The sequence below is a fragment of the Capricornis sumatraensis genome, chromosome 2 (genome assembly GCF_032405125.1).
Source record: "Capricornis sumatraensis isolate serow.1 chromosome 2, serow.2, whole genome shotgun sequence".
NCBI lineage: Eukaryota > Metazoa > Chordata > Mammalia > Artiodactyla > Bovidae > Capricornis > Capricornis sumatraensis.
Genome location: NC_091070.1, coordinates 216,613,454 through 216,630,606, shown reverse-complemented (window position 1 = coordinate 216,630,606; position 17,153 = coordinate 216,613,454). Strand labels below are relative to the sequence as shown.

Genomic DNA, 17,153 nt, shown 5'->3' with positions numbered 1-17,153 from the left:
TGAACCAAGAACTTCCAGATGTATAAGCTGGATTTAGAAAAGGCAGAGTACCTGGAGATCAAATTGCCAACATCTGTTGGATCATAGAGAAAGCAAAAGAATTCCAGAAAAACATTTACTTCTGCTTCACTGACTATGCTAAAGCCTGTGACTATGTGGATTACAACAAACTGGAAAATTTTTTGAGATGGGATTACTGAACCACCTTAGCTATCTCCTGAGAAACCTGTATGTAGGTCAAGAACCAACAGTTAGAACTGGACATGGAACAACTGATTCCAAATTGGGAAAGGAGTACAACAAGGCTGAATATCATTTCATTGCAAATAGAAGGGGAAAAAGTGGAAGCAGATATTATTTTCTTGGGCTCCAAAATCACTGCAGGCAGTGACTGCAGCCACGAAATTAGAAGATGCTTGCTCCCTGGAAGAAAAGCTATGATAAACCTAGACAGTGTATTAAAAAGCAGAAACATCACTTTGCTGACAAAGGTTCGTCTAGTCAGAGCTGTGGTTTTTTCCAGTAGTCATGTATGGATGTGAGAGCTGGACCATAAAGAAGTCTGAGCACCGAAGAATTGATGCTTTTGAACTGTGGTGTTACAGAAGACTCGAGAGTCCCTTGGACAGCAAGGAGATCAAACCAGTCAATCCTAAAGGGAATCAATCCTGAATATTCATTGGAAGGACTGATACTGAAGCTGAAATTTGCATACTTTGGCCACCTGATGTGAAGAGCCAACTGATTGGAAAAGACCCTGATGCTGGGAAAGATTGAGGGCAGGAGGAGAAGGGAACGGCAGAGGATGAGATAGTTCGATAGCATCGCTGACTCAGTGGACATGAATTTGAGCAAGCTCTGCGAGTAGTGGAGAACAGCGGAGCCTGGTGTGCTGCAGTCCATGAGGTCACCAAGAGTTGGCCATGACTTAGCGAATGAACAACAACTAGCCAATGAGTGCACTGAATTAGGGCAGCAAGACTTCCCGGGCTGGGTCTGCCCCAAAGCAGAACCTAGGCATGAAGTTCTAGATGCATCCCATCCATTCATTTGGCTGCTGTTTCCCCTGGAGGAGGCCTTCTCTACCCAAATCCCTTGTTATGACGGGCGTGGGTCTTTATGGGATTCAGGTCGCCCCCTGCACCCTATGAAGACAGCCTCCATAGCCTCCATGGGTGGCGGGACACACCTTAATACTTGCTGGCACGGTAAATGCTTTGAATTTTGATAAATGCCCTTTATCTTTTTATCAACTCCACCCCTGCATTTAGAAATTATGACTGGATTTATTTATAGAGCCTTCCGGATATTGTTAGCAAATTCTTGGTAATATTAAATCTGCCTGTCAGTCTCAAGAGTCTGCTTTCTTTGTATCTTGGGTCTCCAGACAGGAACAGAGAGACTGCCTTCTGCGGGATCCAGCCCTCTGCAGCTCACAGTCCAGAATTGTCTTCAGGTGCATCTCGTGTGGCTTTTGCCAAATGTATTCTTGAATGTTTAATGTTCTTAATCAGGACTGTGAATGGAGTTTCGGTTTTCATATATTTTCCCTGCGTTTAGTTTGGAGGGCTTTTTTCTATGACTTGCAACTTTGCTGTACTAATTGACTTCTTACTTTTTGTTATTGATTTTCATGGATTTTGCAATGGTATCATTTACAAGAAGTTTTTAACATCTTTTATATTCACCCCTTTTCTATATGCTTCATGCTTTTTTTAAAACTCGTATTATTTAGCTTTCTAGTGTTTTTCTACCGAAAATATTTTTGGTCTCTGGTTTTCAGCATTTTGAAGAGGGTTGTTATCATCTGTTCTTTGGGGCGTGTGGACAGCATTCTTCATCAGGCATTTGCCAAAAATTAAATTTATAGAGCACCTCCTTGGCATCTGTGGAAATAATCCACAGCTTTTACTGTCCTGTGCGGCATTTCGTTCAGTTTTCCTTCACGTTGAACTCTTGTGAATTCCCTGGGTGACCCCTCCTTGATCTGAGGGAACAATTTGCTTTTGATCTGATGCTGTGTTTTGTTTGCTGAGTGGAATTTCAGATCTGAGTTCCAAACAAAATTAGCCTGTCATTTTCTTCTGTAATGTTGTCCTGCTAGGTCTAGGCCCTGAGCCCTATTTAGCCCACACAATGGGCGAGTTTTCTGTTTTGTGGGAACATGTGTTGAGTCTCTTGGCCTGTGGGGCCTGCCATCACCTGTCAGGTCAGTGAAAACCTTAGGTGTCCTGCCCCTTCTCAGATGCTGGAAGTTTGGGCTTTGGAAAAGCCAGGAACCTGCTCAGCTTCTTTGTGTCTGTTCATCATGCAAACAGACATTCCGAGCTAAGTGTAATTCTAACTTTCTGATAGTAGCTTTTTGTCGTTATAATAAAGTTGTCTAGCAGAGTGCTGTTTGACTAGCAGTATTTTTAAAATATGGCCAAGTTTGGAGAAATCTAGTACTTGAACCAGAGATTGTGGAGTGGCAGGGGCAGTATTCAGCCACCAAACTCAGTGGGGTGCTGGGTGTGTGTGGGTGTGTGTGTGCAGTATTCAGCCACCAAACTCAGTGGGGTGCTGGGAGGGAGGAGGCGTTCAGGGGTGTGTGTGTGCGTGCGTGCATGTGTGTGTGTGTGTGAGTATTCAGCCACCAAACTCAGTGGGGTGCTGGGAGGGAGGAGGTGAGGGGTGTGTGTGTGTGTGCGTGTGTGCGTGCGAGTGTGTGAGTATTCAGCCACCAAACTCAGTGGGGTGCTGGGAGGGAGGAGGCGAGGGGTGTGTGTGTGTGTGGGTGCGTGCGTGCGTGTGTGAGTATTCAGCCACCAAACTCAGTGGGGTGCTGGGAGGGAGGAGGCGATCAGGGGTGTGTGTGTGAGTGTGTGTGTGTGAGCGTGCGTGTGTGTGTGTGTGAGTATTCAGCCACAAAACTCAGTGGGGTGCTGGGAGGGAGGAGGCGTTCAGGGGTGTGTGTGTGTGTGTGTGTGTGTGTGTGTGTGTGCGTGCGTGAGTGTGTGTGTGCGTGTGAGTGTGTGTGCATGTGTGTGTGTGCGTGAGTGTGTGTGTGCGTGTGTGCGTGTGTGTCATGTGCTGGGTCTGCATTGCTGCGCGAGATCTTTCTCTGTTTGCAGAGAGCAAGGGCCACTCTCCATTGCAGTGCTCAGGCTTCTCACTGCGGTGGTTTCTCCTGTTCTGGAGTACGGTCTCTAGGTTGCTCAGGCTTTAGCTGTGGCCCACAGGTTTAGTGGCTTCACGGCATGTGGGATCTTCCTGGACCAGGGACTGACCCCGTCTCCTGCACTGGCGGGTGGATTCTTAAACACTCAGTCACCGGGGAAGCCCAGAAGTTCAGTTTTTAACTGTGCATCTTTGTTTTCTTGTGGTGTCCAGCACACCTCTGCCCTCCAGGGTTTGTCCTGACAAACTAGAGTCCATTACGTTTCAGAGCCTGAATTCTGGAGCCAGGCTGCAAATCCTACATTTAGATTGTACAACTCAGGGCAGTAGCTTCTCTGTGTCTCGATTTTCTCATCTATAAATTGGAATAATAATAACAATCGCCTCATAGGGTTTAGAGGATTTATGAGTTAATATGTGTGAAGTACTTAGAACAGTAACCGACATGATGCAAATATGAACTGTTACCATCATCTTCATTTGAACCTAAAAGAGTTTTCACATCAAGAGAAGCTTTTTATTTTGGGCCAGGAAGATGAAAACCTCCCGTCTCTGTTCCAAGCATAGGATAAAGAAATAGCATAAACTAATACAGCACTATAAGTCAACTATACGTGAATAAAATAAAAAAGTTTAAAGTATAGAAATGAGTATATAAACAGTAATAGATTTAAGTTCCTTTCTTGTTTTATGAGCACTACAAACGTCCTGCCTATTGAGGTTGTGGTAATACTATGATTTCCATATTTATCTTTCTCTATAAATAAGAATGTTGCTTTGTTCTTATATTTTGTTCTTAAATTATTTCAGGTCCTCAAAATTAACAAAGCAAATGTTTGTTTTGAATTTAAGGTGATTTATTGATTTACTAGATCAGTAGAGTCTAGTACTGACAATGAAGAAACAACACGGTACTTAATTTTGAAAAATGTTCAGAGCATAGGTAGTGGCTTACCATATTTAAATAACTTAGCATGACATCTGGTTAGTAAATGTTAATCATTTGTATATTTAATTAGAAATTTTGATCAATAAAACAAAAATCAAATTACAAAAAAGGAACATTTTAAGTGTTATTTTCATTTATCTGAAACTTTTATTTTTAAAAATATTTAAATTTTACTTTAAAATTTATATTAATTTCAGGCAGATGGACATGGAAATCCTCTTTCTTACCTGTTGTCTCAGCAGATATTGTGGTTGTGCATCTCCTGGTGGTGGTGGGGCGCTTCTTTTGTTTTGAGTGGAGGTGGAGGTGGCAGCATGGGTTGGATTGTGTGTTCAGCTCACAACTGTGCAGACTGGGGTTCAGGTGCTGACCTCCCCTCTGAAGGGCAGACCCTACCTCCCACCCCAGTGGAGGGATGGGAGCCGCCCTGTCCTGTGGATGCTGCGAGGATGGCACACGGCTCGGAACTCGGCCGGTGGCTGGTTTCAGTGTGTGATGCTTGCGCATTCTTACCCACGGGAGGGAGAGGAGCCTGCGTGAGGAAGGGCAGATGGTGGAGGAGAGTTCCAGAGGGCATGCCTGGGGATGACCTCAGGCAGGAGATGAGGGCCTCCCCATTCAACAAGGTGGGTTGACCGGCATCTCCACCTCCTCCCATGACGGCCTCTGAAACGGCAGTAAGAGCTGTAAACACACAAGGTCCACGAGAACGTTTGACCAGAGATAACAGGACGCTGTCAAGGGATGGAAAGCAGATGTGGATGAAAGGGAGGGCCTGGGTAGAGAGTGTGACCTGTAGGTCAGCAGAGGTGGGTGACCAGCAGTCTGCAGGATCCTGGGAAGGTCGTTCAGAGGTGAGGGGACTGGTCACAGATCAGCAGAGGGGCATTTCCACCCCAGAGAGCAGGGGCCAAGCTGTTCCCATCCGGGTGGCCGAGGCCAGTGCAGGTGGCCAAGGCCGGTGCAGGTGACCTGGACCCAGGGCGGGACATGGGTCACAGGTGGGTGCGGGCACGAGAGTCTGGGCTGACCCAGGACAGGCCGTGAGAGCCCGCAGCCCCCTGGACCCACGAGCTTCTCAGGTGGGTGTTTGGAGCTGCCCTCGCCAGCACGTTCCTGGGAAGACCTTATGGAGAGAGATGGACATTGGTGGGTTTTACCCTCTTCCCAGGGAGACAGCCAGGATCCTGCCCACCCCTCGCCCCCCGGTTAGGCCCGCTGGTTATAAGAAGTCCCTTCCTAGAAACAGTGAACTTTCACTTACCTTTTCAGAACTGGATCTTGGATATAAAATGAGAGCCAAAAATTGCCCAAATTCTGAAAGAAAACAGAAGTCTCTTCCATGAATGTATTGATCAGAGTCCTGGCAGGGATAGGAGGGCATGCTCAGTGGGAATGGGGGGATGGGGTACAGTGGGGGGATGGGGGGGTGGGGGTCGAATAGGGGGCCAGGTGGCAAAAGTGTGGGCTGAATCTTGGGAAACCAGCAAGGGATTGTGGTGTGGGGGGTGGGGAGTGGCCAAGGGGGCAATGGAGGGGACACCCTTCCATCTAACCCTCCACTCCTCAGCACCCCCGGCTGCACCCCTCACTGACTCAGACAAGGGTGAGGAGCCAGCCTCCCAGACTGGTTGGTAACTCAGTTAATTCCAACTCAGCCATGTCATTCTTTGGCTCCAGGATGCGGTGATGGGTCGAGTTGGAATGAACTGAGGAGGCGTGCAGCCAAGGAGGCTGAGGAATGGGAGAGTTAGATGGAAGGGTCTCCCCTCCACTGCCCCCTTCTTCCACAAAAGGTGAAAGGCTTTTTAAACTATTTATTTGATAATAATAGTTGTAGTCATATCCAAAACTCACATGCACAACAAAACGGAACATATGTGGTCTAAAGAATATTGTAACCACATGCGGTGTTCTCAGCTCATATTTATGGTATGTTACTTTTTGTTGCACCAGATGCCCAGTATCTATGCCTTGCAAAGTAATTTCTGCTTCCTGAACTGTCTACTCTGTCTTCCCTTAGAATGTATAATAAGATGTGGCATCAGACCCAAGAAGCCCTCAATTCTTTGCTTGATAAAGAATCTCAGAAGATGATGGAACCACAGAGGAATCAAGTGTTCATCTTCCAGATGTTAGCTACCTTCTACATAAAATACGTGCAGATCTTCAGAAACCTGGAGAATGTCTATGACCAGATAGTCCACCCACAGAAACGCATTCTGATCCGAAAAATCCTGGATGCAGTGATGGGTCGCATCCTGGAGCTGAAGAATGAGATGGTTGAGCTGGAATTAACTGAGTTCCATTACTTTGATGATATCTTACAGGATCTAAAGCTGGCACCTGTAAGTACTTAAGTTTTTTTTTTTTTTAAATATTAGTTTCTTTTTGTGGTAAATAAGATATGTAGGCCTGTAAGCAATAACCTACAGACTTTCTAGGCATATTGACTGATTGCATGTTATATTGAAAGTTGAAGCATAGCCCTTCAATGAGACTTTACTGCCGTGGACAAGGATGGGGTTCATTCAGCTGTTGGTTCAGATGAGTCGTTGCACGGCCCTGAGGCCTGCTGAACACTGGGGTTGCTGTGGTCTTACTTGTCACCACGGTATCTGCCCGAGCCAGTTGGAAGAATGGAGTAGGACCCTTTCACAAATAATCCCCCCAGTTTCCAACAGCAATGCCACTTCTTCTGTTTCCAGAAGACAGCTCTCTCTGGCCTTTGCCTCCCATCATCTTCTTGATGAGCAGCCCCTTGGTTGCTGGTTCCTAATTCCCAGGAAGATGCAGCTCCTCCTTTGCTTTGGGTCAGTGGTGACTCAAATCCTTTAGTAACACTTCTACAGTTTTGATCATTGACCTTGGAATGGGAAACATTCTCCTCCACTAACAGGATGAGATAGTTGGATGATGTCACCAGCTCAATGGACATGACTTTGAGCAAACTCTGGGAGATGGTGAAAGACAGGGAAGCCTGGTGTGCTGCAGTCCCTGGGGTCGCAAAGAGTTGGACACAACTAAGTGACTCAGCAACAGTCTGAAATACCTGCACACAAATGAAGAACAGGAGCTTAAACTAGTGTATAGAAACAAGTTTTCTAATAAAGCAAATTCATTTTGTAAATGATTTTTGCAATGGGGTAATTAAGGTAAAAATAAAACCAAATTATTTTTTTTTAATTGTAACCATTTACACACAAATGGTCAATGTGCTGATGTTAAATTATTAGATTTAATTTGAAGAGCTCTATAGCTCAATTCTTTGCTATCTGAATTTAAATTATTATTTTAGGTAGGCTCAGATAAGATTATATTTCTTTAAAGAAAATTCCTCAAGCTATCATTAGTTCATTGAGGCCTAATTGATATGGATTACTGGAATTTTGCAATAATGATCAGAGTGAGATATGTTATACTTTCCCCCTTTGACTTTATTTGTGCCTGCCATATGGGGACAAGCTGTCTTCACACCACTGGCTTCCTCACCTTGTAAGTGAGGGTAGGAGGTCGTGAGTCTCTGATGCCCTTGTCCTGACTGTGGGTTTTACATGGATTTGGGTCCTGGAATTGTGACCGAAGTGCTCTTTTGTTTCTTCTTTCTCTTCTCTAGCAACAGTTAGATATCCCCATACCCAAGTATTTTTTGAAGGAGAAGTTGGAAGTCATAAAAGGAAGAGAGAAAATCCTTTCTCAGATATTAGCAGAAAGTGGATTAGGTGTATCTGCAAAGGTTTGTATATCATTTTAATAAACTGCATTGCATAATCTGTAAAACCTCCTTTTCTGCCGCTCCTAAGTGTAGGAGAAACGGGACTGTTCTCAATGCGAGGAGAGCAACAGCCTTTCCCTCATGTTATTCAGTCAGTAAGACATTGCATAACTTCTGGCTGTGTTTTTGACCAGTTGTAGCCACTCTTGTCCAAGAACTTAGAGATCAAAACACAGTATTGGTTAAATCAGAAGCTCTGAGATTGAGTAGGTGATCGACTCAATCTCATGTTTCATCTCAAAGTCACCCAGCCTACGGTCAGAAACTGAATGTTCTTGTAAAATAATTAAGTACTGAGTAACTAGGAGCTATAAACCACACTTTTTGAAAATGCTGATTGACCTCCTATAACTTCAAGCTGAGGGAGACTTTTGTGGGGGTCCAGTGGTTGAGATTTTGCCTTCCAATTAAGGGGGTGCAAGTCCCATCCCTAGTTGGGGAGCTAAGATTCCACATGCCTCGTGGCCAAAAAACCAAAGGATTTAACAAAAAAAAAGAACTAGCAATGTTATAACATATTCAATAAAGACTTCAACAACGGTCCACATCTAAAAAAAAAAATCTTAAAAAGTAACTTCAAGTTGAGTGGCACTTAGATCACCTGGAGCAGACTTTCTCTGGGAAAAGGGGGGAAACCCGTAGAACCCTTGGACAGCCCCGGGCAAAGCCCAGTGGGAGCTCTAACCGCTTTCCTCCTCTGTCCCCCAGTATGCGTGCAGCTGCACCCTCTGCCTGTTACAGTAGCTGTCTTGGCTTTAACTCTCTCTGCCTTCTCATGGATTCTGCATTTATTTCTCTGCAGCCTCCTGGCGGGCAGCTCTTTCCGCAGGGCACTGTCATCGCAACCTGATGCGTTCCAGTGGCCCTCCCTGCCTCCAGAGTGATGCCTCCCGCCCTCCGCCCTCCGGCTGGTCTTCCCGGCCAAGGCATTAAGGCAGCAGCGGACCGTCCACCCAGGGATGGTGCAGGGTGGCAGGGGCATCGTTAGTAGCCATGCTGAGACTGTGGGTGCAGCCTAGGTGCACAGGGGAAGATGACTCCCGTGGCCTTCAGACGGGTATGCCCCATGGGGGCATTGCCAGCCTGCGCTGCGCCACAGTGTTAAGGAAGATTCCAGGTGTCCCCGGGATGGCAGCGGGGAGGGAGCAGCGCGTGCCCTATCGGCCCGCCGCGGGACCTAGGTCGAGTACTGCTCTCTGTGAGCACACACACTGAGCCCTGAGCCACCTGTCGTTTTGCACGGGCGACTTCATACCCTGGCCATACATGCCAGCCAGTAAAGCGGTCCTTTTCCTGCAGAGCCTGGTGTGACACAATGTCCCTGCAGACGCCTTGCCTGACCCACCTCACTCAGGACCACCCCTCCAGCCACTGCTCCTCCCCTAAACATGTGGCCCCTCTTCTGCATCAGACTTTCTTCCAAATGGACTCCTGGGAATCTGGCCTTGGGGGTCGTCCAGTCATCCCTTCACCACAGGCTCCTGGGTCTGTGCCTCCAGTTCCCACATCACTAGAACAGAACCCGCCCCCTGACCAGTCATCCCCACCCCTGGGAGTCCTTGGCCCAGAGCGTTGACACGCACTGCAGAAGACAGAGAAGGGCAATTACATCGCACGCGGCGCAGTCACAGTAAGACCTCCTTCCTGCCGTTTCTCCTCTCCCCGTCCATCTTGGCTCATTCAGGGTCAGCAATAGAAAGGTTTCTGCCTCTCCTTCACTCAGCATTCAGCCTCAGCAGCTCCTCTCTCCTTCTTAGGTCGAGCCGTTCATCTCTGTTTTCCAGGCCCCATTTCTGGGGTACCTAAGGGTGCTCAGTGGAACATGGGGCCTCCGGGCAACACCTGGGTGTCTGTGTGACTTTTCTGGGCCTGTCATTGTCTCACTGGACCCCCTGCTCTTGCCTTAAGCTGTTTCTTGCAGATACTTACAATGTATATCCCAAGAAGGATTTTTTTATTCTTTTTTTTTTTTCTGTGTGGCATATGGGATCTTAGTTTCCAGATCAGGGATCAAACCTAGGCCATCTTCATTAGGAGTGCAGAGTTTTAGCCTTTGGACCACCAGGGACATCCCCATATGAAGAATTTTGATAAAGGGAAAATAACTGCCCACTTCTGCACTGGTCATGCTGAGTATTTACTCTTATGGCCTCCACTAACGTTCAGATACCTTTGTTGTGTTGAGTGGACATCTCAAATCCCTCACATGTATCCCATAAGGGCTGGAATTATTTTCAGAATGGCAGTGTGCAATCGAAAGGAAACAGACAGTAATGAATGGCGTTTGCTGAGCACCTGCTCTACGCGTAAGGGTTTGTACATACATCACCTGATCTATACCAGCATAATATTTATTTTGGGCTTCCCCAGTGGCTCAAATGGTAAAGAATCTGCTTGCATTGCGGGAGACCTGGGTTGGATCCCTGGGTTGGGAAGATCCCCTGGAGGAGGGCGTGGCAGCCCATTCCAATATTCTTGCTTGGAGAAGCCCATGGACAGAGGAGCCTGGTGGGCTACAGTTTACAGGGTCACAAAGAGTCAGACACGACTGAGGGACTAAGCACAGCACAGCAATATTTATTTTGGGCTTCCCAGGCGGCACTGGTGGTGAAGAACCTGTCTGCCAGCGCAGGAGGAGACTTTAAGAGATGCAGGTTTGACCCCTGGGTCGGGAAGATTCCCCTGGAGAAGGAAATGGTAACCCACTCCAGTATCCTTGCCTGGAGAATCCCATGGACAGAGGAACCTGGCAGGCTACAATCCATGGAGTCACAAAGAGTCAGACACAACTGAAGCAACTTTGCACGCACACAATATTCACTTTACCTTCACTTCCAAAGTGCGTTATTGAAAAGAACTGCTCCCTTCAAATCTGAAGCAGCAAGATGCCCCTGGACACCGAGCCCTGAGCAGTTGTGTGAAAGAGCTTCCTTGGAAGGCTCTAGTGCCTCCATGCTGAGGGGCCGTGGGTGCTTTCATGAAAGAGGGTGACCTGTCTCACTTCAAATGGGGTGAATCCCTTACTAACCATGGGAACTGCATGAATTACTTTACTTTCTTCAGCCTCAGTTGTCTTTTTATATGTGTACAAAAGGGAAAGTGTTAGTCTCTCAGTCCTGTCTGACTCTTTGCAATGCCGTGAACTATAACTCACCAGACTCCTCTGTCCATGGAATTTTCCAGGAACAGTACTGGGGTGGGTTGCCCTTCCCTTCTCCAGTGGATCTTCCTGACCCAGGGATTAGACGAGGGTCTCCCACACTGCAGGCAGATTCTTTAGCACCTGAGCCACCAGGGAAGCCCTTTACAGATGAATATTTGGCTGCGTTGGGTATTGGTTGCAGCATTCGTGATCTTTAGTTGCTACACTTGGAATCTTAGTTCCTTGACCAGGAATCAGACCCAGACCCTGCTTTGGGAGTGTGGAGTCTTAGCCGCTGGGCCAGCAGGGAAGTCCCCAGCCTGGGTCACAGTAATACCTGTCTTGGCTGTTGCCTTGTGAATTGGATGAGAAAGCATGTGGAAAGCATTTCTGGCATCTATAGGTCCTCAGTAAATGGCCCTTCCCTCCCTTTCTTGCCACCTTCTCTGCATTCCCCACTGCTGCCCCTGTTACACGAAGTGACCGTCCTGAGGAACGGTGGCCCAGGGGATGAGCTACAGCACCTGCCCGTGGGCTGCACTCTCCTGCCTGGACCCACGTGTGGCCGTTGCTGCCCCCTGAGGCCTGGGCAAGGACTCAGCCCATGATTGAGTGGTTTTTTGATTCAAACAGCCTCTCCCTTATGCCTCTGTCCAGGCAGGAGGCTTGGGTGAAGCCAGACCAGGTCCACAGCTTCGCCCTTTCTCCTGGGATGACAGAGGGCCTTGGGCCTGAGCCCACTCAGGGCCCTGGACGCACCCCCCCACCAGCAGCAGCCTTGCTCACATCCCTGTCCTCGAAAAGCTGCACTGCCCCTCCTGACTCTGCCCAAACTTCCCCCATGTGAGATCTCCAAAGGCAGCATTCTTGAGCAGTTCCCACCACGGTTAGATGTTTTAAAGGACAAATATGGAGGTGCTGGGAGAGGTTTCTCTTACAAAGTTAAATGCTCCTGAAATGGTCCGAATATTAGTCACATTCACTACATGGTTCTGTAATTGATTTTAAAGCCAGCATTTGCCTCCGTCTGTATTTCCCGTTTTAAATTCTCATAGTAGATCTATGGTTTTAATTTCTACACTTCTACTATGAAGTTAATGGAATGTTGGTAGCCATTTCAGGTTGATTTCGATCCATTTTCATTGGCATCCCTCGTATAGTCTGCTGCCAACCTAAAACATTGTGGAGCTAATTAGTGTTTTGTTCAGAATGGTAGAGGAAGGCTTAACAGGTCCTTACATACAGGCTCACAGCGTGAACATGACATATTATCAAAATATGCGAATGCATGGGAAAAAAAATGATTCGTATCAAATGGCTACAGTTCTCTCTGTAGTTTGGAGACTCTTAGCAGGGTGGTGTTAGAAGTAAGCATGTGATGTTTCTGGAATCAGTTAAGGTCATGAGCGTGTTTAAACATTGATTTATCTTAAATGTTTTTGCAGAAATACCAAGTAAAGCCTATCCCCCTAGAAGAGGCTGTTAAATTGATCCAGATTGCTGAGAGGGCACGGCAAGGGCGCCTGAGAGCCATGTTCATGAAGCAGATCTACCTGCAAGAATACAGAGCCAAGCAAGCCAGGTTACTCGGCGATAAAGTGGCAGATGTGAGCGCCGCTGCACTGAGAATCCAGAAGGTGTGACCATGGGGGACAAGGTGGAGACGCAGACCGGGGGTGGGGGGAGCTCCGGAACTCAACATTCCCAAGCCCCACCTCTAGGAGAAGAGTGATCGTGTTGGTCACTTGGTCGTGTCCGACTCTTTGCAGCCCACCTGGTGGGACTGTAGCCCACCAGGCTTCTCTGTCCATGGAATTCTCCAGTCAAGGATACTGGAGAGGGTTGCTATTTCCTCCTCCGAAGGGTCTTCCCCACCCAGGGAAGATCAAACCCAGGTCTCCTGCATTGCAGGCAAATTGTTGATGGTCTGAGCCACTAGAGAAGCCTTTAGTAGAACTGGACTAAATTCCAGAAAAGACTGTTTTATCCTGGGGAAACTGTTAAGCACGCTTGGTTATGTTTTTTCATATTGCATTATAAATAGGTCTGAAACTCAGGACCTTTTATTGAAGTATTTTTAAAAATCATCTATAACTTTCAGAGGCAGTATTGCAGTATAAGCCCTCACTGAATTTTTAAAACTACATTTACACACAGACGTGATTATAGAAGGGAGCAGGGTTAACACCTAGGAGCTTAGAGAAGTGTGTACCATTCACAGGGAAGCTCCAGGGAACACCGATGATGACCACACATGGATGCTCCTTTTAGAAGGAGCCCTGGAAATTTCCTTGCCTTTGTCAGATGACCCCCTCGATTTATACTCCCATCTTTTTTCAAATTGTGACTGAGGTTGCTAATGGAAAAATGAAGAAAACTGCAGCTCGATACAAATTAGGATTAGATTGGCAAGAAAGCGAGTATAAGGACATAAAGGGGAACCAGAAGCTCAGAGCTCTTGTCCCCAATTGTGTTTGAATGGGAATTGTGTTTCTGAGGAGAGGCAGAAAAAGACTACTTTCTTTCAAGTTTCTGTGGGGACATAAAGTCTTTTTTAATTTATTTTATTGAAATATAGTTGATTTACAATGTTTTGTTAATTTTTACTGTACAGCAAAGTGATTCAGTTGTGTGCGTGTTTGTATGCATATGTGTGTGTACTTTTTCGTATTTTCCATTATGGTTTATCAGAGGATAGAGAATAGCTTTCCTATGCTCTATAGTAGGAGCTTGTTGTTACCCATCCTATATATGACAGGGGTGCTGATGACCCTGTTTGCAGAGCAGGAGTAGAGACGCAGACAGAGAGAGTGGGCTTAGGGACACAGTGGGGAGGGAGAGGGCGGGGCGACTTGAAAGTGTGGCGGTGACCTGTGCACATTTGTTCAGTCGCTCAGTCGTGTCCGACTCTGTGTGGCCCCGTGGACTGCAGCCCGCCAGGCTCCTCTGTCTGTGGGGTTTCCCAGGCCAGAGTGCTGGAGTGGGGTGCCATTGCCTTCTCCCATGTATATAGTCCTATGTGTGAAATTGTAGGAAGTTGCTCTATAACACAGGGAGCTCAGCCCAGTGCTCTGTGATGACCTAGAAGGGTGGGATGTGGGAGGGAGGGCCAGAGAGATGGGATACATGGATGCATACAGCTGACAGACATTGTTGAAACCAGCACAACACTGTAAATCAATTATCCTCCAATTAAAATTTTTCTAAAGGCAGTAAAAAGTAATAATAATAATAGCTGCATCTCCCACCAGCTTCCACTCCATTTTTTTTCCAACCCCACTTGGCAGCTGAGTGTCTGTTCTCTATGGGATTTGGAATTTCTGGGATATGGGATATGGGATACACATCTGAGTTCAAGGCTTGACTTGTACGGTTCTTGGATGCTACTCTGTAATATTTCTCCACGTTACAGTGGAAATCTTGTAAAACCATGAAGTACCACCCTCAGATTTAGCCCCAATCCTGCAATCAAGGAGTTTCTCTTGAAGAAATACAGGTAGAGGAATCTCACCATAAAAAGAAAAAAAACTATAGGCTATTTCTTTATGTTCTGCAGATTTATGGAGATATAATTGACGTCACCCTACGTGACTTTGCAATGTATGACATCATGGTTAGATGCATATGTGCATTTCATTACGATGACCACAGGAATCGGTCACACTTAACGCACGCATCACCTCGCGTGAATGCCGTTTTCCTTACACTGAGAGCGTGTAAGGTGTGCTCCCCTAGCAGCCTGCAGGTATGAGATACAGCGCTGTTCACTGCAGCCACCACACAATACACTCTGCATCCCCAGAACGTGTTCACGTTATAATTGGTCCTTGACCACCTTCACCTGTCTCCCTCACCTGCCCAACCCCTGGCAGCCACGAAAGCTACTCTATTTCTATGCACTCGGTATTTTTGGATTCCACGTGTAAGTGAACCCATAAGTTGCTTGTCTTCTTACGACTTATTTCTCTTAGCATCATGCCCTTAAAATTCATCCATGTTGTCGCAGATGAGAACTTCCTTCTCTTTGTGGCTGAATCATGCTTCCTTGTATGTATATACCAGGGTTTCTTTATATGCTCATCCGTCAACAGATGAGCTGTCTCCATGTCTTGGCTGTTGGGAATGGTGCTGCGTTGAACACTGGTGTGCATGTATCTTTTCAAGTTAGTGTTTTCCTTTTTTTCCGACAAATACCCAGGAGTGGAATTTCCGGAGCACACAGTAGTTCTATTTTTAATTTTTTGAGCACTCTGCTTACTGCTTTCCATAGCAGCTGTACCCAGTTCCATGCCCACCAACCATACTGGAAGCTTCCCTTATCTTCACATCCTCTCTGACACTTGTTATCTCTGGTCTTTTCAGTAACATCCATCCTAACAGGCGTGAGGCTGTCACTGGGTCAGCAGTACGCTCTGCAGTTGCTACCAGGGTCTTGGATGAGGGTGGCTCCTCTTTTGTCCCTGGGTGGACAGAACTGCCTTCGTCCTCCTTGTTTAATAGGGGATATTGGGACAAGGTTCTTCTCAGGGTCCACAGTTGGGTCCTCGGACAGTGGACAGTGGCATAGGCCACTTCTGTGTTTCACTCTTTCTTTAAAAATGTCACTGTGATCACAGAAGGAAAAGCACTCCATCAACACAGACTCGTGTGCAACCCTGATTACATCATCGTTGCATCATCTGGCAAGTGCAGGTTATGTGGGAGAAATGGTATGACTGTGTTTGATTTATCTTTATGTATTAAGCAAGCGTTTCTTTGTCTTTAGGTTTGGCGAGGTTTCCATCAGTGCAAGAGAACCGAAAGAGAGAGAGAAAAGGAGATGATATTTCTGGGTATGGTAAGTTTTCTTATAGACAAGATCAGCGTCTGGTTCTCTTAAAGACCGTAGAATCTGTAAGACTCATGTCCTCCTTAAGGAGCATTTGAGAAAAGAAGGGAAAACAAAAAACACGACCGGTGACTTAAGAGAGTGGAATAGAATCTGTAAGACTCGTGTCCTCCTTAAGGAGCATTTGAGAAAAGAAAGGAAAACAAAAAACACGACTGGTGACTTAAGAGAGTGGAATCCCGTGTATTATCTAGAAGCCTCCCTGGGGAGGGGAGGGGTTCTGGAGACACAGGGTCGTGTCTGTTTAGACATCTGTTGGAGTACGTGGGCTGCTCTGAAGCAGGGACAAGCTGTGAGCTGCTCACCAGTATCAGCTGTGGCCTCCACTCTGTTAATATCTGTTAGTATGCATGACCGGGAGAATGGGTTTGCCCCAGTATAACTGCCTTCTCCTGGGTGATCTCCATGAAGTGAAGTGAAGTGGAAGTCCACTCTGTCTGACTGTTTGCGACCCCAGGGACTGTAGCCTGCCAGGCTCCTCAGTCTATGGGGATTCTCCAGGCAGGAATACTGGAGTGGGTTGCCATTGCCTTCTCCAAGGGATCTGGTGATTACTGAATCAAGAGTTGAACGGGTATATTCCTTAGTTATTACCACAAATTTAGCAGCTTCAACAGCACAACCCCGCTCCCTCAGTCTCTGTGGGTCAGGGGTCTGGGCTTGGCTGAGTCCTTTGCTCCAGGGCTCATAGGTGGCAATCTGGGTATTAGCTGGGGATGGGGTCTCACCTGAGGTTCAACCAGGGAAGAAACAATGCCCAAGCTTGTGTGATTGTGGGCCAGATTCGGTTCCTGGTGGGCTGCCAGGCTGAGTGCCTCAGTCTTTTCCTAGTTGTTAGCTGGAAGTGACCCCCAGCCCCTTGCCACGTGGACTGTCCACATGGCAGCTGGGTGAGCTGCTTACAGCCCCATGTGAGGATCACGAAAGTGGTGTGCATCAGCTTTGCCCTGATAGTGAAAGTGAAGTTCTCTCAGTCGTGTCGAACTCTTTGCGACCCCATGGACTATGGGGTCCATGGGATTCTCCAGGCCAGAATACTGGAGTGGGTAGCCTTTCCCATCTCCAGGGGATCTTCCCAACCCCAGGGATCGAACCCAGGTCTCCCACATTGCAGGTGGATTCTTTACCAGCTGAGTCACAAGGGAAGCCCAAGAATACTGGAGTGGGTAGCCTATCCCTTCTCCAGCAGATCTTCCCAACCCTGGAATTGAACTGGGGTCTCCTGCACTGGAGGTGGATT

General features: G+C 47.0%; 1 protein-coding gene across 1 annotated transcript in view; it reads left to right on the top strand.

Annotated features, from left to right (window-relative positions):
- The first annotated feature begins 6,132 nt into the window (after positions 1–6,132).
- Positions 6,133–17,153, top strand: part of IQCA1 (IQ motif containing with AAA domain 1) — a 171,178-nt gene continuing 160,157 nt past the window's right edge. Inside the window, exons 1-4 of the mRNA XM_068966006.1 lie at positions 6,133–6,456; positions 7,725–7,844; positions 12,471–12,662; positions 15,791–15,862. Coding sequence (XP_068822107.1) covers positions 6,133–6,456; positions 7,725–7,844; positions 12,471–12,662; positions 15,791–15,862 — 708 coding nt within the window. The remainder of the gene's footprint in view (positions 6,457–7,724; positions 7,845–12,470; positions 12,663–15,790; positions 15,863–17,153) is intronic.